Raw genomic sequence first — 21,033 nt, forward strand, 5'->3', positions numbered from 1 at the left:
TTTGCAAACTAAAACTTCAACCTTCACACTCTATCACCCATTTGATTTACTCTCTATCTGTTTTCTTATAGACATGATCATAAGCCAAGTCAAGCCAAGCACAGCCCAGCACAATCCAGTCCAAGCCACATCCAAAACCGAGCACGCTGTACACGAATTTAGTCCCAGTTAAAGATCCAGTCTCCAGAATCCAGCATCCGCTCCTCTGACTGAGGGTAAACACCCGTCCACGGGATCCCAGAGATTCCGATCTGTATAAACTATGTAATTATACTAACGACCCAGAAAAAAGCCTTGAACCCAAGAAAAAACGAACGATTGAAGGATTGTTTACCATAGCTGTTAGTTTACTTAACACTTTTGTCTTTATAAAAATGACGAGAATAAAAGCCAACTGAATAAATGAAGAAAACATTTGGTTGTACTCTGGTTGCTATTAATAGTCATACACCCCACCGAAAATCGCATCTGCGGTTTGTGCCAATTGTGCACCGGTCCTCGAAATACTCGGGCATTGAGATCATTCATGCCGCGGCAGCGGTGTCACCCATCAATGGGCCACCAAGTGCAACCGCAGATGAAGAGGCTTCATAAATCTTCCCCCACAATTGCCCATATTATTTTGTACAAATTATATATCCCAATTTGCATTTTCGCATGATGTCATCGCTTGACACACGGCTAATACCAATGAGCCAACACTTAAGTCCCAAAGGAAAATATCCGCCATATAGATTTACTCGATTTTGAATGCTGTTGTCATTACGACTATAAACGAAACAAAAAAAAAACAATCTGTCATGAACATGAGTTATATGTGTGTATAGTATTTGGGCTCACACACTTGGTTTTCTTGGGTCTTATGTCTGAATGATGGCACTAAGGTCAGGGCTAAGTGGCATTATGTTGGTCTAGAATTTGTCAATGAAAATATGGGAACATCTGTTGTTCTTGATAGAAAGCTAAATTGTGTCACCATTCTAATTCTAAAGTTTGATCAAAATAAACTTTGAACATAAATTTAAACCATTCTAACTTTTTGTTTTGTAAGATTGTATTTTGTTTTATCCCAAAAGTATGCTAATCTATGTGGCCAACTTTGCATTTCATTCATGAAGAGATCGTTTAGTTTATGTCAGTTTAGGGAAAAACATTATGTTTGCACTTTTCTCACTCGTGTTTTTTTTTTTTTTTTTTGGCGAGATGCCGCTGTCAAGTTTTATATGTCATATCCTTAGTCGAATTAAGCAAAAGTCAGCCGCAGAATGGCGACAAAGGTTCGCGGAGATAACAAATTATCTCAGCGACTGTCAGGCCGCAAAAGGGGGAAATTGAAAATGAAAAATTCCCAAAATATTTATGACAGGCCAACAGGAAAGTGTGTCACTCGAGTGATTTGTTTACGCAGCTCACTTGGCTTTGTTCTCCATTTTTGCACTGGGAACACGGGCCATTTGGAATTTATTTCTGTAAAACCCATTGCGTAATGCATTTTGTACGGCAAATAAATGTATCTCTCCGAACTTGCGTTAGAGCCACATCCAAGCAAACACGGCCAAAACGTTGCCAAAAAGTCTTATTCAATAGTTTTGTCTTTGACATGAATTCATTTTTCTTGTGGGGCGCACTTAAAAGCCTGCGGTTATATTTTCTATCATATCTTCCCCTCAAAGTACAAGTGTGTATATGTATATAGTATTTGCACTGCGCGCGGAAAATTGCCTTAAATAATTTTCTAAAAAATTCACTTGAATTTCGTGCGTTCAGCTGGTAAATGAATTTTTCATATTCAGTGTCAGTTAAATGAAACACCTTTTTTTTGCACACCGCCATACATTTGTTTTTGCGTTTCGAAGATACATACATATTAAAGGCGTCATCTTAGGTGCATCAATAATTTTCCAAATAACTTGATTTCATTTGATTTGCATCGACCAAATGAAAGAAATATTCAAAATTTATCAAATTAAAATTATATCTTTTCGGGGCGCAGCTGTTCTTAAACTTGAACTTATAAAATTTACACAGAATTGGCTTCTTGTCTCGGGAAAGTTTCCCCGTTTGCTTTTGATTTTCGCTCAATACTCCTGAAATCAGAAATATAAAAATACGCTGGAATATTCTATACTGTCTATACTGTCTATATGTGCTTTTGCCTGAATTTATGACCCAATTAACGCTTTAACGCCTGCGTGAAAAATGCCAAATAATCGTAATGAGGATCCAAGGGAGGGGGGACAGCGGTCACATCACGCAAAAACTTTTTATCAAAGATTCGCGAAATGCGTCTTATTTTTAGACCAACTTGCAGATTGCATTTCACTCGGCTCCATTGCAGTTGTTGTTGTTGTTGTTGTTGTTTCTCGTGTCTGCGGCGAAAATAGCAACAACTAATATACACATGCGATGCATTATTTTATAGGTATGTGCATATAGCCAAGCACGAACATATATCATACTGTATATGATAGATAGAAGGAGCATGGCCAGCGAAACTTAATTCGCACGAAGAAGTTGAACCGGAAGCGTACTTATGTATTTTCATTTGAAATCAAGTTAACTCAAGCCAAATGATAGTAAAGTGTGAAATTATTCTGCCAATGACCTATAGATTATTATTATCTTATTATTATTATTGGATTATACAATGGATTATTATTACTAGATATGTTTATGCTAAGCATTATTGAATTTTTATGATTTTTGCTTAGATATCTTTCTTTTTTATTCATTTGAAGAAATTAATCCACAAAAACTGATTAATATTCAGAGATTTTATAAGAATTTTTCCCTGTGGTTTAAAATCATCCCACGTCACTGGCCACATCATCATTAGAACCATAAATTTCCCATCTTAGCAGTGAATCAGTTTACATCAACATTTGGATTCTTAAACAATGTGCATGTATTTATTGTGTTGGCTGCCCTCTAGCCAGAACATTTCACGAGCTGTTGATTTTCTATATTAATCATTTTAATCGGACTGGCTTTTCGTATTCCCCGCTTGGTTTAGACGGCCTTGTTAATAGGTTTCTACCACTGAACTGTCACTAGAACATTCTTTCGGCCCATTTGGCCATTTGTACTTGTTAGTTTTCGCCAACTTACCTTGGATGGCTGCCCTTTGGTGTCGTTTCAATTTGTCTAATGGAAATTTGTTCTGCTGTTTAATAAACATCGGTTATTAATTGGGGGGAAATATATTAATTTGCCAGAAAATTTAAGAACTGAATTAGGACCTGATGAGGTCACGTTGTATAAGTGTTCTATTAAAAGATACTGAATATTGATGGATTTTTTTCTTTGAATGCATAAGATCATTGAATTTTTGCCATAATTATTAACTTGCCCTTGATGAACACTACTTTCAAATCATAAAACAAACAAATTTTTGAAATGTACAATGTACAAACATAAATTCACAAAATTAAAATGAACTGATATAAACGTACCTATTTATGGTATTTCACAATTTCGGAATTCTTTCTTACATTAAATTGAGATTATTTTTCCAATTTGCCGGCACACCTGTTGGTTCATTTCAATTCAATAAACATTTTCGCCCATTGGCAACTCAATGTCTGTCTGTATGCCAAATGCTGTAATAATGCAAGAAAATCAAGAATGCGAAAATAAATTCCATATATTAATACAATTTCGATAATGTATGGCCTGGAGATCAATTAGGGAATCTATTGGAAAATTCAAAAATACCGCAGGGTGCGATAAGCCAAAATGCCAGACGCACGCAGATCATCGTTTTAGAATCGTTTTAGAACCGATCCAAGGGAAAAGCGATCTATGCTCAACTAGATTGCCGATCGTGTCGTTTGTAGTGCAGTGTGGGAAGCGAGAGAATTTTCCTCGATTTTCCATTTGCGCTAGTGTTTGTTTGGGTGTGCTGCTTGTGTGTCGTGTGCACAAGCGCCACAGCAACAACAAGAAAAACACACTACATTTCATTTGGTGAAAAATTAAACAAATTTTCAAATCTCTGACATGCGATTTAAGGGGGGGGGGGGGGTCGATTTTTGAATGTGGAGGGGACACTAACGATTTTCGAGGGTGGCCAAGCATGCCACAACCCTTTGATCGCCGGCAGGCAGGTGGGGCAAACGCCCACAACTTTTGGCACCTGAAATGCGTTCGATTTTTCATTTAGTATTTTTAGCGGTAAGCGCGAACGATATATTGCATGCAAATTGGCCGAAATCGCTGAGAAAATTACCCCAATTGCATTGCAAATTCAATAATGCCATTAATTATTGGCGATATTTACATTGTCTACCGCAATAATTCAGAACGCCCGTCTCTGGTGCTCCGTAAAATAAATCTCTATTGAGATCCAAAGATCTCGACAGATCGTACATGGTTCCCTCTCTCCATTCTGCGCCCATTTGGCTCTGGCTCTCCGAGATTTTATTTTTACACTTGGCGGTGGCGAAACTAGATACAGAGCGGACTGAAAGCGGTGCAGCAGGCGTTTTGAAAAACATTTTCGGAAACCGCTGCGCCAGTTGAGATCCCGACTCGGCAAAGTTCATACCGTTCTGGACCTCCGATCGAAATCGAAAATCGAAAATACACAAAAACTAACACACACATCGATATACAGAAGACAGACGGCCAGACAAATCCACAAGATACAATAATTATAGAAAGTTCAGTCGGTCATTAGAGCGAGCGAGATAGCGGGCGCGATGGCGGACGTGGAAATTATGCAAACGGTGCAAACGGAAGTGAAGAAGACCACGAAAAAGGTTAAGAAGTCGTCGAAGCGACGCGAATCCGAGGTCCAGATCAGCGAGGTCGAGGTGGATGCCACCATCGAGGAAAGAGGGTAGGTGACCTGTGTCATGTGTGTCCCAGCACAGTTTTGTGGCAGTTCGTAACGAAAGTCTTCTTCTGTAATCATTTATCAATTCTTTTGTGCTCTTTGTCCGATCATCCCAAATACTTTGTTGTACCAAACAAAATAATAAAAAAAAAACATTTGCACATTCCAATCGAAAAGATTCCAAAATCAATATATATGTATACAAACCAATGAAAACTCTTGCATATCGAACTTTTACAAAACGACACACGTTACTACTCTACTTTCCTCGGCCAAAATGTTTACTAAAAGGTATCCAACAAGTCTATCTAAGCACACCCACCACCAAAACCAGTGCCACAAAGTAAAACAAACCAAGTAACACCCCAAAACTACACTGCACAAAACGAAAACGAAAACTATACAGAAAACCCATGATGAAACAGATCCCCGAAACACACAATCCATGTGATATATGTATACCCCCTTATATTTTGTTTATGCCCATGTGCGATGTGAATCGATATCTATATCCTCCCCGATCTCTGTGTGTGCTTGCAGTTAATTTTCAGTGGCGAGTACACAAAAGCCATGGACAAGGACTGGCACTCCGGACACTTCTGCTGCTGGCAATGCGACGAGAGCCTCACCGGACAGCGTTACGTCATCCGGGACGATCATCCGTACTGCATCAAGTGCTACGAGAATGTGTTCGCCAATACGTGCGAGGAGTGCAACAAGATCATTGGCATCGACTCCAAGGTACGTGAGTGTATTTGGGACAATTTCGACTGGGGATCGTCGATTGCGGACAATAAACTGTTCGTAAACCGAATTTATGGCCATATGTGGGTAGTCAACAAATTTAATAACCATCAAGTAGGACAGAAATGCACGCAGTGGGCAAATATGGAGCACACTTCCCTTGAGAAGTTTCGAAAACCAGTTCGAGAGTGCAGCTCGTAAAACCGAAAAGAAATGGAATCGATAAATATTTTTGAAATCGCTCCAAAGACTTCAGATTACAACAGTTTAACCGAAAAAAAAATTGAATTTTAATGCGATTTTTATGTTTGCGCTGTGAACTTTATGTCCATTTTATTATCATCGCGCTTTTATTGAGTTGGTTTTATGCGTCTAGCCATAATTTGTTTTAATTATAGCGTTAAAATTAGAATGACAACTGCAACACGAGAAGAAATGCAATAGCTTATGTTTAATTTGTTTTCGGAATGTGTGTAGAATATGCGAGCAAGGTTTTTTTCAAGTTCTGAATTTATTTAAGGGTTTCATTGCGTAAATAATTTCTCACGGTCTATGCAGTCTCTTTGTGTCAAGTTTGAATAATGTATTTTATATAAAGGCAATTAATATGTCTGTCGACCAAAAATTTAATTCTAGGTAATTTATTTTGCTTGGCTAAAAGCCCAGCACTCAAAAGCCCAACGGAAGTCCACATTCTATTTCAAATGATTATAGTTAGTGAGAAAAGCAAAATTTGAAGAAGAATATTATGGCCTAAAGTTATCTAGTTATAAAAGTAATTTAAACAAGTTTTCAAAATAATTCCTATTATAAATTCACTATTTAAGGAAACACCTGAGTGTAGGAATCTAGACTCCGTTCTGATCCCATTTGTTATCCCTCCCTTCACAGGATCTGTCCTACAAAGACAAGCACTGGCACGAGGCCTGTTTCCTGTGCTTCAAGTGCCATCTGTCGCTGGTGGACAAGCAGTTTGGAGCCAAGGCGGATAAGATCTACTGTGGAAACTGCTACGATGCCCAGTTTGCGTCCCGCTGCGATGGCTGCGGCGAAGTTTTCCGCGCAGGTAAGCAAATTCTGGGGGAAACTGTGTGAAAATCATGGCATACTTGCGGGCGGAGACTGAGTAATGGCAGCACTGAAGTGAAATGTTTGCCATGAGAATCTCGGAATTCAAGTTCTTCTTGTTACCGTTAAGGATGGCTAATTGTTACCGCTGAATGGAGTTTCTAAGGAGCCGGGAGATGGTCCAGAAACTGGTTCGGCACAGTTGGATTGCGCACAGGTATCCCGTATCCATGACATATCTCGAAAACTTGATCAATTTATAATACGAACGCAAGGAAATTGATTGCTTTTGGCTAGCTATTTGTTAGCCAAACTAGACTCTAACTCATTGGGGTGGACTGCACGTATGAGTAATAAATCTTTGCTTATATGATACACTTTTGTCAAGGCCTAAACATAATTCTTAAGTCTCAAAGGTCAACTAGTTATAATTCATAAAAATTTAAAGCGTTTTAAAGGAGCAATGAACTTAGGAACCAGTTCAATAACATTAAAATCAATGGTTTTCAAAATGGAACTCTCTTTTTACGTCTTGAACATTAAAAAATCATTTCAAAGCTTGAAATTACGTTTAAGTAGGGATTACTTATTTGAACAATCAAAATGTTAGCCGTTGATTTATGTGGTCCATCCGAATTGAATCGCACACCGTGCATTCCAACCAACGAACTTGCCACACTCGAGTGCGTCCAGTTTCGAGATGCAAAGATACGAGCGCTTACGTAAGTGCGTTGATGTCTCGACTGCAAGTTCATTGTCACCTGTCCACAGACTCGGAGTCTTTAATGAAACTGGCAAACTGTTCCAGCCCACGCCAGACCCTGAACCCGCTCTCCAAATGCCCCATTCCAACCCGCTTTTCGGACAAGGTGTCTGCTGCTCCGTTTTCAATTGTAGCGCAAATAAATATGACAGAAAGGCAAACACAGTGTCGGAATACATTGACTTTGTCAGCGAGTGATAAATTTATGGCTGATAAATGCCGCAGATCAGTTCCGAGCGAACACACCAACACCAGATACGATACGATCTTAACCGATCCGATCCGATCCGATCCGACCCCTCGGCACGTTCCCAATTTGGCCAAAACACCAAGGGGGCCGTGACACTTTCGCGTTAACGCAAGGTTGCCAACCACGCGTTGCCAATTACGTGTAGAACAGGCCAGAAGCCGTAAATACAGTACAATAATGTATTGTTGATTTTCCTGCACTTGCGAAAAGTTATTTCAATGTCAGCGCATCCCACACTCTACAATCTGTCGGATTGAGAGAGATTCTGCTGTTTATCAAAGGTGGATCTCGGATTGACAGTCGACACGGCAGTGACCAATTTGGGCAGCATCTAATCACCGCATCAAGTGCATACTAAATACTGGCTATTTACCAACTCAAAACATGATCCCATCCAGATCTTTAGGATTCCCACTGAGCTCATCTAATCCCACACAGTGAATCATCAGATTATATTCATGGATGCTTGTTTCTTTTTTTTTTTTTTTTTTTGATTTATTTACTCTCACTGACACGCGTCGTCGAAGCAAAGATTTTGGGATTTTAATTTCTATTCTCCGCCTTGATTTGTGGCTTTTAAATTGCCTTGGTTCGGCATCATTAGAATGAAAAATGATTATTATGCTGCTTTCGGAGGCGGAGATTGCGAATCAGCGGGAAGAATTAAATAGAATTTGGTTTTTGGCACCCAGCGAATGGGGCTTTCATTTCAAGTCAATGGGTAAATGGATATTCAGTTGGCCAGTCGAATAAAATGAATTTTGGGACTACTGAAGAAGATTATGTTATGTCTTATTTTTGATTTTTTTTTTTTGCATTACACATTTTCATCACATTGAAGTTTAGTTCCCACTTCACTCAACCCTGACTTCGATCAGCCAATTACCGACACATTTTTCTAATGAATTTCGATTTTTTTTATTGACTTTCAATTGATTGATTTGCTGGTAGCGATCGGAGGGGAATCCCACGCACGATGCGATCATCCAACGCGTGTCGTTCCATTTCCGTAAGTCGAACGAATTAATCAAAAACGATGCCAGCGAAATGAACTTCATACCGCAACGCCCTATGGTCATAATATTCCGTCGCTCCAAATCGGGACAGAATTGATTAGGCACTGCAAATATTTCCTATTCGATCGCGTCCCAAATGCCACTGGGCGTTGCGACCATGCAACCAACCAGTCTGACTCCAAGTTGTGATCAGTTGACATGTTCCTAGCCACAATGCATAATGGTTGCCCACACTCATAACCGGGGGTAATCTGCATAAACAGAGGCTATATCAAGTGCCATGCGCCGGCGGGTTCGTCAATCTCCTCCCGGGCCGGTTCCTTCACTCAAAATAGTTCATAATTGCCCCACCAGCGGGCGGAGATCGGCAGATTGAAGTCTCTAAATGGCACCTCGACTGCCTTGCCAAGTGTCACACAGAAAGAAGTGTATCTTACAGATATTTCCTTGTGTAAAGCAAAGATAATTTCGAGCGACTTAGGTATGAATATTATAATCGAGATGCTAGCAATGTTTTGAAGTACAAATTTATAACCGTGACAATTTGTTGCTCTTTATTTTCCGATATTAAGATAGTTCGCTTCAATTAAAGTAATCTTATTTTTGAGCAGTGCAGCTATTTCAGCTTGTCGGCTTCGATACAACAAGATGATCTGTTGGCGAAGGCGGCATGCAACAGGTACCGCCTCTCCAGTAAACAGTTTTAATTTCCACTCAATTCACTTTTCACTCAGCTCGATTCAATTTCGACTCGTTTCTCTCGGCTGGTTTGTCTCTCTGAACTCCGCCGTCTGCTTTTGTTTGGGGCCCTCGACTCGGGATTTCAGTCTCAAAGCGGCTTTCAAAGCGCGTGGAATGTGCCGCGGATACAAAAGAATTTGCTTAGATATCAATTCCCTATAGACAGTGTGTTTGTTTTGTTTGGAGCAACGTGTTGCATGCGAATTTGATGCATAAACTTTGATCATCTCGATATAATAAAGAACCAAAAAAAAGTATTTCCGCAACCAAAATCTGGTAGTTGAGAGACGGCGGCGCTGATTAAAAGAAACCAGTGCCCGTCTCCAATTATAAACATATTGTTGTTTAGAGCAATTCACCTGTAAACAATATGGAAAAGTGTACCCAAATGGCTTCTGTTTTCATAGTGTGTAAATTGCAACCGCGGGGAACAGCGAGGAACTAGCGACCCACATTGCGTATACTTAATGCCTGATTTCACTTTGCACTCGCTCACACATCCTGGGCGTATACGTAACGAGCGGCCCACACATCGCACACATTACACAATCCTCAGGTTGCAGCTGCAAGTCACCCCAGAAATGAAATCTAGACACTCGCACCGCCTCTGCTCAACTTACTTACGATTTCCCATGCAAACATTTCGATATCAAATTCAAGTCAAATTCATAAATAACCAATGAAAATTTCGTGCCACCAAAACCGGAAACGAAATTGGACCCATTTTGGCTGCATTTAGTGTCAAGCGATGGCCATTTCGACGCGTTCCACATTTAAATTTGATCCGAAATGGAAAAACATGTAGAGCCAAACATGTAAACCAACGACGCAGACATATGAATATGCACGCAATTGAATTGGAATTTCTTTCCATTATTACTGTTGTCATTGCAATTGAATATCAATCGAAATGAAATCGCTTTGAACTATTTCCACATGGCTTTCAATTCAATTCGTTAATTGCGGTGCGAGTGATTCGCTCGATTCCCTTGGGGCAGTCCACTTAATTGCCTGGCTAATTAAAGATCCTATCTATGGGGTCCATCATGAACTCCCTCATACTTGACCGCCAAAAGCTAATGCCGCTTAGCCGTTGTCATCCGTTCGTCTTATCAAAACAAAAGGCCAGCAAACAAGCAAATTCAATTTCTCTTTTTCCCGAATCCAACAGACGAATAAATCTCGTCTTTTGAGCCAGCATTTGTGCCCTGCGGCGGGTCAAAGTCAAAGATCTCGCAGTGGAAATCAAATATTGCGGCAAGCCGCTAAATGAATCCCATTTTAATGCACAGCTCAAAAAGAAGATCTTTAAGCTGCGTAAATTAATTGTTAATCATTTAAGTGTTATCTTAATGAAATATGTACACAAAATTCCTTCGCTATTCGCCATAAAAAGAAACTTTTCATATCTTTTCATAATGATAGCTCATTTTTATAACCCAAGAAATCATTGTAATCAGAAGCAAACGAATTCTTCAGATTTAAAAGAAGAGCTTAAGATAAAATGTAGTATTTATCAAACTCATTACATTTTTTCTTTCTGTGTGCGATATTTGCGCTGCTGATGGTTTCCAATTGCAATTAAAAATGCAGACCATGCACGAAGTAAGGGTTTCATTTTGGCTTCGGTTTTTTGGCTCGCACGGCGTTTTGGGCTTTGGTTGACATATCCGAATCCGATTCGAATCCACTTTCATTTTCGGAGCTGTGACACTCTGAATGGGCCAATGCAAATGTAAACGCAAATGTCATCAATCAGCGGCGTCGGACTCGCAATCGGCGACCTGTCAATATATCATTGCCTCAATGCCTCGCCACTTGACCCTCGGAATCCGAGCGTCATTGCTGCGGCGGCAACGTTTGTTGTAGACGTCGGTTGAGACTCCAATCTTTCAGTGGGCGATGCCTTTGGTCTTTGCGGAGCTGACAGCCCATCACAATTAGTTATAATTATGTTAGACGCTGGTCGCTATAAATAAACGTTGTTTATGCCCCACCATTTGGCCGCAAAGAGCGTCGCAAACCCATACGAATGCTGTGGTTGCGAGTTGGTAACCCAATATTGATGGGACTAACTGTGGGGTCAATTGAGTTTGAACTAGATAGAGCTAAGCAGTCGATATTGAAAGCCATTTTATTATTATTTCTCTACTGAAGTCACACGCGATAAAAACTTGCAGCTCTGTTTGAATTTTATATTTCAAATGATAGGTTTCACATTCCCAAGTCAAAATAAATACCAATGCTTTGTTTTACTACAAAGAGTAGTTTTCTGATTGCTTAAATTCATATTTATGGAAGTTTAAATATTTGCTTACTGTTTATCAACATTTTAGAAGTAAATAATGCTATTGTTATTAACGGAGTATAGATTTTGACAATCATATGTTGACATTTTCATTGTTTGACATTTAAATTGTTGACTATGTAACTATCTCTAAAGAGTCTTTATTGTTTAATATGAACATTATATAGAATCTTGCTGTATACTACCTAAAAAATCCTTTTAAAGATCTGTATTTATTAGTAGAACCTCGCACTTCCATCATTTGCTCTGCAGACCCTAATCTTACATCATCAACCCAATTCAAATCACATTTCTTGACCATTATGATTTCTCCGGCATTTCTAGTTATCCATCTACACCTTCCCAATTCCCAATTGTGTGGGTTTCTATAGCTATTATTCCACTCTAATCTATTCTATTCCAATCTGAGCTTCCTGTGCGCTTCTGACTTGGACAATTTCCTGCTTCAATTTGCGCACGAGCTTCGGCCAAATCAGAAAAAATTGTTCACGAAGTTTAACAAATTTTTGGTTTTGTTGTATTTACAAAAAGTTAATTATTTAATGATTTATGATAGACCGTTGTTGTTTCATTTCATTTCCATTATAACCAATTTGGCTTGGGATTTTATTTATAAGCATTCGCTAAGTTAAATGAAACTCGTTATTTGGCAAATGATGTCATAGAGGCAACGCCTTCGGATCATACCAGATCTATGGGTGAAAAAGAGAGAGACTAGGCGTCGCCAAATTTGTTTTCTGTCCAAGTCCAGAGATCGATTTCAGATAAGCAGAGTTTGCTGGTTTGTGTGGAATATCTTAAATGAGTTTTATAGCCGGTCTTCGATCTCAAACTGACCCACTTTAGCTAGCGATGGCATGAAGAAAACTGCATTTTTCGTGACTTATCAAGGTGTTCTCGTTTAGAAGAAAGGGGCAGGTCAGAAGTGAAGTCATTTAGCTGGGTACACTTTCCATTCGTGAACTAATCCGATCAAGTAACACAAAAGGTAGCTCGCGATCATGACCGACGTGGATGTACTTAGTTCGAGAATGAAGTCTCGACTTCACCTGCAAACCAAGACCATTGGCGCGGAGCGGATCAAGAAGGCCAAGGATAATAACGAGGATATCGCCGTGCTGAGCATGTTTCTGCCCAACGCCTCCGCCGTGGAGGAGAACCGGAACTTCTATTGCCAGTTGGGCGATTATTGTCGCCTCGGCGATCCGCGTGCCAGCAAAGCAGGTAACATGGCCAGCAGTAATATTCCAGTGGTCCACACACTCATAAATCGATCCTATGTTAATTAACAACGGATGAGACATCATAATTTATCAATATTATTGTCCGAAAACTATTCAAATTGGCCAGAAGAAAGGAACCGCCCACTGTCTGGTGGCGAGATCCATAGCGTCATCGCCATCGATGGATGATGATGATGATGAGTAATGAATCCATTTAAGGGGTCTCTCAAACAAGACAGACAACTAATGTATTACTTTATAAATCTAGGGTCTATTAACTTGGATGTGTAGTAAAGAAAGACAACCTATAAAATTTGAATAATGAAACCAATGTTATGAAGTAAATCTTTTTATTAACAAGGTTGATTTTTTAAGGCTTGCATACTAGGTCTGATATGAAGTATGATTTTTGTATTATTTAATAAATTAACGTAGATGAATAAAATTAAGGTCGAGTGAAATTTAATGACGCATTTTAATGGAATTTTCGTTAGACAATTTAGCACAACTCCCAGAATGAATTTTCCCGAGACTGCCCCTGTTTTTCACAACTGTCGTCTTGCTTGGCAACCGTGAATTAAAGAATAATTTGCAGACGACATAGTCAACATTTCCACTCAATTACCCGCACTAGCAGACCCTTTTTTTTTACTCGTGACGGAGAGAATTTGCCTCAACTCTTTTTTGTCTGATTATTTTTGGCCAGAAACATTACGAGCACGCAATAAATAAAGCAAGAAGATAGCAAAGTCCTCAAAGGTTTATATGGACTACTAACACCGCAATAGCCCTAAATCATATGGAGAATGGCTTTTGTCTCGAGACTAGCCAAAATTTGCGTAATTTTTGCATTAATTATTATGAAAATGTTAAAGCCAAAAGGGAAGAATCGAGCGGGGCGTGACTGGCACCCCTCGCTTTGGGGAAAAAAAGTTGCATGTCTGGCTGACATAACGAAGGAAAGCTTTTGTTTCTATATTGTAAACGGATTGTCTTCCATCCACTGATTGACTCTGCCCTCAATCTGTCGCTGCCTAAAAATTGAGTTCTCCTCAGATTGAATTGATAGGCTCCGGAGCTGGGTTAGTGGGTTGCCAAAGTTCAAGGTTCAAGGCCTCAAGAACGCGGAAATTGATTTCGACTTGGATTGATTTTTCCTCACCCGCTCTTTTGCTTTCAGGCACCAAGAAAATGGAGTATAAAACCAGGCAGTGGCACGAGAATTGCTTCTGCTGCTGCGTCTGCAAGACGGCCATTGGGACCAAGTCCTTCATCCCGCGGGAGCAGGAGATCTATTGCGCCGGCTGCTACGAGGAGAAGTTTGCCACGCGCTGCATCAAGTGCAATAAGGTATGGAAGATGGGAGTATGCCTATTTGATTGGAACTTTGTTTTGTTGAATTCGTAGTTTAGACTATTTCGATTGTAGTATCATTGTATTATTAAATCTAATCCAATCGAACCTTTCTGTTGCTTTAGGTCATCACCTCGGGAGGTGTTACCTACAAGAACGAGCCGTGGCATCGCGAGTGCTTCACCTGCACCCACTGCAACATCACGCTAGCTGGCCAGCGATTCACCAGCCGCGACGAGAAGCCCTATTGTGCGGAGTGCTTTGGCGAGCTCTTTGCCAAAAGGTGCACGGCCTGTGTGAAGCCCATAACAGGTGAGTCAAATAAGCCATATATACATACATATATCAAGGAAATCTGACTGAAAACCAATCTCTATATCAGGCATTGGCGGCACACGCTTCATATCGTTTGAGGATCGCCACTGGCATCACGACTGCTTTGTGTGTGCCAGCTGCAAGGCTAGTCTGGTTGGTCGTGGCTTCATCACCGACGGACCCGATATCCTGTGCCCCGATTGTGCCAAGCAGAAGCTGATGTAAGGCGTCTGCAACGAGTCTGGATGTGGGAGAGCTGTGGAGCAGCAAGCTTAAATTAGCCATAAACAAATTCAACGAAATTATGGATCAAATCAGAGGGATACTTACAAGTGGAAAACGATGAAGAGGAATATACACAGATGTATTAAACGATATACAAGAGATGATAATGCCTTACACTTACATTAGATATGAGAAAATTAGCTGAAGCTGATGATGATGATAATGATGATGAGTCCTACTAAATCAAAAGCAAATCAAATTTTGTAAACTTCAAGTCGATAGTGTTAGCTAAAATCTATGGTAACTTTGCTTTATCTTCACGCGAGTAGAGCAGCACATCAGATTGTATAGAAACTTATTATTTGTAATTGCATTTCAGAACGAAATCAAAACCACTAAACAACAAAAAAAATGGAAAAACCCAAAAAAATCAATATGAAATACTGATCCAATTGTAACTATTGTTGCCACATTGAAAAATGTATGTTTATTTATTTATTTTAAGTTTTAACCAAGCGACGAGCGAGTCGAACGCGATGAAAGTTTCCTAACCGCTGGTTTCAGTTCTAAACAGTTCTATTGTATTAAAAACCACACACGATTTATGTTTGATATATATATATAGTAAATTATGTTTATTAAACAGCAACACAAGGAACACACACGCACACAGACACAAGTCCTAGCCATTGAATGAATTGTTTAGTTTATATTATTTTCGTTACGATCCCTTCGTCCTTTTATCTATTTACCTATTTTAGAGACTCCGCTTACTTGAAGCACTAAATACACACACACACACAAATAATAATGATAATTGCGACACAACATTATATCAATGTCCTTAACTATTTAATGAAATTCAATCTAAATAAATTAATAAATTATCAACGAAAATGAATGTTTTTTATACGGGTGCTTGGTAAAGGCATTGCATCCAAACTTAGTATATTGTCACCATAAAGATTTCAAAACTTATAACCGATTTTTTGGGGTGACCAGGTGTTGAATTTTCGTGTTGCCAGACTGAGCGATAAATATGAATACAAGACTTTGAGCGGGACTTAACAAGTTTTTAACATTGCTTAGATTTTAATTTTAAATATAGCTTATATTTTAACTAAGGGATTTTTGGATATTATTACGGCGTAATATATCCTTTGGAACCATTAATATCCTTCAAAGTGAAGTGCTTAATTATATAAAATTTGATATTATGTACATATATAAATTATATGTATATTTCTCTCCCAAGGCAAACATTTCATTCATTGTGGGTGATTTGAACCCTTCTCATATATCTTTGGGGAATATAACACTTTCACTACATAACAATATCGACTTGCGATATTGGCAATACACATCACTTTCGGGGCCAGTTGAAGAATAATATAACAGAAAATTGACAAATAAATGCAAATAAGTAACTCAAACAGCCGAAACAACTCAAAACCAAAGCGCAGCGACTGCTCAGGGCACGTCTCCAAGTTGGGTTTGGGCTTATTGGCCATGTGCCAGGCCAAGTCAAGCCAAGCCAAACGCCTAACCAAACTGAACAAAGGCAAATATACAAACAGTGCTCAGTTACTTACACTCAAAATGCGTACGAAAAACGGGTAATACGCGGAGAAAAAGCGCAGCAGTCGGAATAAGTTCGTTGGCCAAGGCGAAGCCAAAATTAGTGCACCCACAGTCCAGTGCCAGAGCGGATCTTCTCTTGACTTCGATCATCCGAAATGCAGTTCATCTATTTGACGCTGGCATTGGGGCTGATCTTCACCACTGCCCTTCAGGCGGCCATTATACCACTGACCCTGATCAAAAACGGAATTGAAGCGAATTCCCAAGCACTTCCCACGGATACGGAGAAGTTCGGTTACCTGGAATTCAAACCCAATGGATCACTAATACTCAGAAGGGCGCCCAATCAGAGTGGCAGTAACCTACAGGACCTGGTAATGCTGAGAGGAGTTCTTCAGGCTCTGAAAGCGAGTCCCTCGAAAATGTCGGACATCGGTGGCGAAACGCGATTGAGCCTAAGGATTTATGGAGATGGAGTGGAACACAAGTTTCCGCCCATACTGGAGAATATCATTCAACGCATTCAAACGTATTTTTCGGTTTATCGCTTTACGGATACAAGCAAACCCGGTGGATTGCAGCGAATTGAACTTACTACACAGCCGCCGGATGATTCTCCGGATGTAACCACTGCAAAAGCCGAGAACGATGATGAACTGATAGCAGTCGGTGAGCAGGACGCGTACATTACAGTGGGGGATGATACAGACTAGAATTCACGCTATTTAATACATATTTATTCAACTAGCTATGTAAGACGATAAAAGTGCTGTAATTTAAATATTTTTTAAAAATATATCACCCTCATTCGCAAATATCAGGGCACGTTTCGACGTTACTTTGTATGCAGGGTTGTGAATCCGGGCACTTTATGATTTTATTTACCCAACCGTGTAATAGTTGCAATATTTGTATGTTGCTGGGGATTTTCTGGTCTCTGCGAATTTCGTCGAATTTTTGGGGGTCATTGTCATTGCGTAATCAATTGCTAAAATAAGTGCCTTGCATGGTAGAAACTTAAATAAATATTTTAATTATTTTTTTTTTGTATTCCGGTCATATTCGAATAGTTTCTTTCATAAAACCTTTCTAAGGTCGTAAAAAGTCGTATAATTTTCCCACATATTCCAATCCAACCTAAAATTTCCATTCCCTGCATTCTACATTTTACATTCACTTTTTTATTGTTCTGTTTTACGTTTTCAATGTTATGGTTAATGAATATGTAATGATGATGATGAATACGAACGTTTCGTGATGATAATTATGAATGAATGTCTCTTTCTCGTTTCGTTGCTGTTAATTAATGTCTGGAAAATGGAAAATGTTGCGGATGCGTGTGTTCTTGTTAGTAATTAAATGTACGATTGGTGGGTGGATGGATGGATGGTGGATGAGGGGAAACCCCATGACCCGGTCGTCATTGCGCCGGGCCAGCTATGTGAATCAGTCGTAGAACCAAAGCTGCCCAAGGGATGAATGAGATTCAAAGATGAGTTCTGGTTCCAGCCGAGGCTCTAAGCCTGCGGCACAATGGCATCGGCGATGATCTCCTGCTGCTTCGGCTGCTCAGTCTGGATCGCCTCGGCGGGAAGAATCTTGGTCTGTGGCTCCGCCTGGATGGGCTTGGTGACCGGCTCGGCCTGAATGGTTTTGATCAGCTCCTTCTGCTGCTCAATCCTGGCGGCTGTGAAAAACATGACATGGTCAAACCAATAAAGTGTGCTTAATAAAAAACCTCACATTGTTGCTTCAATATCTCCTCTTCAATCTCCAAAGTTTTTTGTACACGCTTCATGTCCAAGTGATCCAGCAGACGGCCGGTCTTCTGCTCCTTAGAATCAGGAATAGTGGGCTTCAACTCCTGAGCAGCCTGTTCAAAAACCTGTTCCTTTAGCAGGGGCTGTTCCTTTAGCAGGGGCTGTTCCTTCAACAGGGGCTCATCCTTTAGCCCGGGCTGTTCCTTCAACAGGGGCTGTTCCTTTAGCACGGGCTGTTCCTTCAGCAGGGGCTGTTCCTTAAACAAGGCCTGTGGTTCCGGCTTGATCTCAGCCAGCGGCTCTGACTTGATCTCAGCCAGTGGCTCCGCCTTGATCTCAGCAAGTGGTTCAGCCTTCAGAGTCTGCTTTAAAGCAGTTTCAGCCGATGCCAACGTCGGTTCGGGTTCCTGCTGGATGCTGCGTGCTCGGATGGTAGAAATGGGCCAGGTGTAGAGGGGACCATGCACCACATCCACCACCGGAGTGTGATAGACCTGGGGCAGACGGTAGAAATGCCTGGCCTCGGTGGCAATCAATGGCTGAGTATTGGCCGGCGTTTCGATCAGCTCAATTTTCTCGGTCTTCAAACCCTGCAGCTGCTCCTCCTTCTTGGACCCACTTGGTGGGAACAGCGAGGGGAAGAAGCCCGCTCCGGCGGAGGCTGCGGATGCTGCCGCCTCGCTCAACTGACCACTCACGATCTCGACGCCCTGCTGGGACACCTGCTGTATCTGGTTGGCAATCTCGCCCGTGTTCTCCCACTGCTTGGTCTCCGGAGCACCGCCAGCACGGCCAGATCCAACGGCATCCACCACCGGCACCACCTGGGCAGCAGTTCCAGCAGGCACATACACAATCGTCTCCTCATGGTGGTGCGGAGTGGCCACGCGGGCCAGTGGCGACAGTCCGTGGACGTAGCGTAGAGCGGGCTCCAGGTGAACCTGCGCCTGCGGTGTCACAATCACGATGTGCTGGGCCGTCGGCTCCAGGGGCCTGGCCTGGCCGCCCATTGCCGCCAGGGACAGACAAAAGGCCGCGAGGAGGAACATTCTGTAAGGGGTCGAATGGTCGGTCGTAAAGAATGGTGTATACTTAAAAAATACGTATATAATTCGATATATAATTTAATATATATATACTTTTTTATGATATATTGTACATAAGTTGCCAAACCATATGTGAGTAAAGATTAATTTTGAATTTTTTTTGGAAGTGTACATAGAAGTATGTGAGTAAGTGTAATTATTGTCTCGCTTACTCAATATTTCTGTGTAGAAGAATCCCTACTGTATATTATTATCTTCTTAGCCCAAGTGCTGTAAACGGGTCTAGCCAATGCTCTATTTATAGCCGATCTCCTGCCACCGCACCAAAGTCCATTCTAAATTTAACGTTACTCTGCGCAACTGTGTGTGTCCGTGTGTAATTGCATGTTGCCTGGTCGGACAGGATGCTCCTCGTACTTGCATGGATCGAGGGACTATCAACCGGTTTGCAATTGATTGGCCAGGCCATTGGAACTTCTTTGCCTAGCACTTCTAGTGTAGATACTAGCTAATGACTGAAAGCAGCTTTATGGCTTAAATCGGTACTTGATAGTCAAGTTCGTCGTCCCCACCCCTTTACAAGTGCTCTTTGTGTGGTACTTGCCAAGTTCGGCTCTTAAGTCTTTTGTTTGTCGTAAAAAAAATATGTTATGCGAACTGGGAATATCGCATCTTATTTTCAAGACTTATGTGATTAAATTCGATATTTAGATAAATTTCTTTAAATGTGATTATACAATAACATACATACAACTTAAATGTCGTTCTTTAAATTTGTTAGCAATTAAATTCGCATTGGGATAATCCAGTTTTTCTTTGATAATATTATTGAGCCAATCGTTAAAAAGTAAAAGCTTGGTCCATATTTCATAACTATTTTTTATATCTATCTAAGGTTCTGAATTTCTTTGTCTTTTCTCCCCTAATTTTGAAGCTAGAGGCTAATAATATTTTATATATATATTATATTTATATTTACATCCAATTTCAATACATTCAAATAACGTTAGCTTTCTCATAAAAAACGTTTATTCTTTCAAAAATATTAAATTTTTTATTCTTCATGGCTTTAACCCATAATTTCGGATATATTTACTTTCTTTTCGCGATTTTATGGCTAGACCTAGACTATAACTTACTTAGTTGTTTAATGACCCCATTAAAAGAATTTAAGACCATAGCAAAACGAGATTGAATTAAGCACACTTTTTGAAATAAGCCGAACATAAACGCAAATTGAGGGTCAGACTTACGTTTCAGTAGTTGATGGGGCCTTTCTCGACTTTCCCAAATCTAGGCAGGTAGTTTGATGGAGTTCTCTGGTGGCCACACGATCCGCAATCCGCTCAAGAAGAATCTAAACTATCACTAGTCAGTCAGAACACAATGGCAGTGAACGATGAACGGGCTCAGTCTTCAGTGTTAACACGGCGACCACTTCAAGGAAACTGGTGGCCAGTGCTGCTCGGCAATGGCCTTTTATAATGTGCGACCACAGACCCCTTACCCTGACCTATCCCAAGAACAAAGAGCTGCAGACCTGATGGAACTGGAAATGTGCAGCTTCCCGCAGGAAAGCCGAAGGGGGAACCAAGTCGTTCGCTAGCCAAAAGAAGCCCGAATAGCCAACAAAGCTGGCGGGCCAGATACATTCTGGTTTCAGGTTCGCTTGCAGATGGCAGATGGTCAACGGAGATGCCGTCTTCGCCACATCCCCGTCCAAGTTCTGGGCCTATCAAGTTTGTTAAACCTGCCGCGTAATAGAAGTCAAGCATGGCATGGGCGAACGCATTGAAGCCGCAT

The 21,033-nt window shown here is 40.6% G+C and overlaps 3 protein-coding genes across 18 annotated transcripts in view; 2 read left to right on the forward strand and 1 right to left on the reverse strand.

Annotated features, from left to right (window-relative positions):
* Window positions 1-15,736, forward strand: part of Lmpt (Limpet) — a 57,193-nt gene extending 41,457 nt beyond the window's left edge. For 7 of the 15 annotated variants that reach the window (NM_140673.5, NM_001259879.2, NM_206388.3 and 4 more), the window contains 5 exons: window positions 5,378-5,578; window positions 6,473-6,647; window positions 14,131-14,300; window positions 14,429-14,615; window positions 14,686-15,736. In NM_140673.5, the coding sequence (NP_648930.1) occupies window positions 5,378-5,578; window positions 6,473-6,647; window positions 14,131-14,300; window positions 14,429-14,615; window positions 14,686-14,843 (891 nt within the window). In that variant the 3' untranslated portion in view covers window positions 14,844-15,736. Of the gene's footprint in view, window positions 1-71; window positions 406-4,514; window positions 4,841-5,018; window positions 5,129-5,377; window positions 5,579-6,472; window positions 6,648-9,503; window positions 9,696-12,715; window positions 12,952-14,130; window positions 14,301-14,428; window positions 14,616-14,685 lie in introns of those variants that run through there. The other 8 variants (NM_206391.3, NM_140674.4, NM_206389.3 and 5 more) reach the window with 7 other exon arrangements.
* Window positions 15,737-16,500: 764 nt separating this feature from the next.
* On the forward strand, window positions 16,501-17,243 carry CG13028 (uncharacterized protein). Its single transcript, NM_206392.2, has one exon. It carries the CDS (start codon window positions 16,580-16,582, stop codon window positions 17,135-17,137), a length of 558 nt encoding a protein of 185 aa, NP_996114.1. The 5' UTR covers window positions 16,501-16,579; the 3' UTR covers window positions 17,138-17,243.
* On the reverse strand, window positions 17,163-20,683 carry CG13023 (uncharacterized protein). Of its 2 annotated transcripts, none has more exons than NM_001300161.1 (3): window positions 20,484-20,683; window positions 18,168-19,234; window positions 17,163-18,111 (listed from the first exon to the last, which is right to left on the reverse strand). In NM_001300161.1, exons 2-3 carry the CDS (start codon window positions 19,231-19,233, stop codon window positions 17,942-17,944), a joined length of 1,236 nt encoding a protein of 411 aa, NP_001287090.1. In that variant the 5' UTR covers window position 19,234; window positions 20,484-20,683; the 3' UTR covers window positions 17,163-17,941. The 2 variants fall into 2 exon arrangements, with proteins under 2 accessions (NP_001287090.1, NP_648935.1); NM_140678.2 differs by having other exon boundaries at window positions 17,587-18,111.
* Window positions 20,684-21,033: the final 350 nt, after the last annotated feature.

Source organism: Drosophila melanogaster, chromosome 3L (assembly GCF_000001215.4).
Source record: "Drosophila melanogaster chromosome 3L".
NCBI lineage: Eukaryota > Metazoa > Arthropoda > Insecta > Diptera > Drosophilidae > Drosophila > Drosophila melanogaster.

Bases quoted from the DNA above. Each gene is read 5' to 3' on its own strand.
- CG13028 (NM_206392.2), top strand. From the start codon at position 16,580: ATGCAGTTCATCTATTTGACGCTGGCATTGGGGCTGATCTTCACCACT.
- CG13023 (NM_001300161.1), bottom strand. From the start codon at position 19,233: ATGTTCCTCCTCGCGGCCTTTTGTCTGTCCCTGGCGGCAATGGGCGGC. The intron at 18,112-18,167 runs GTGAGGTTTTTT...TGTTTTTCACAG, and splicing joins GGAGATATTGAAGCAACAAT to CCGCCAGGATTGAGCAGCAG.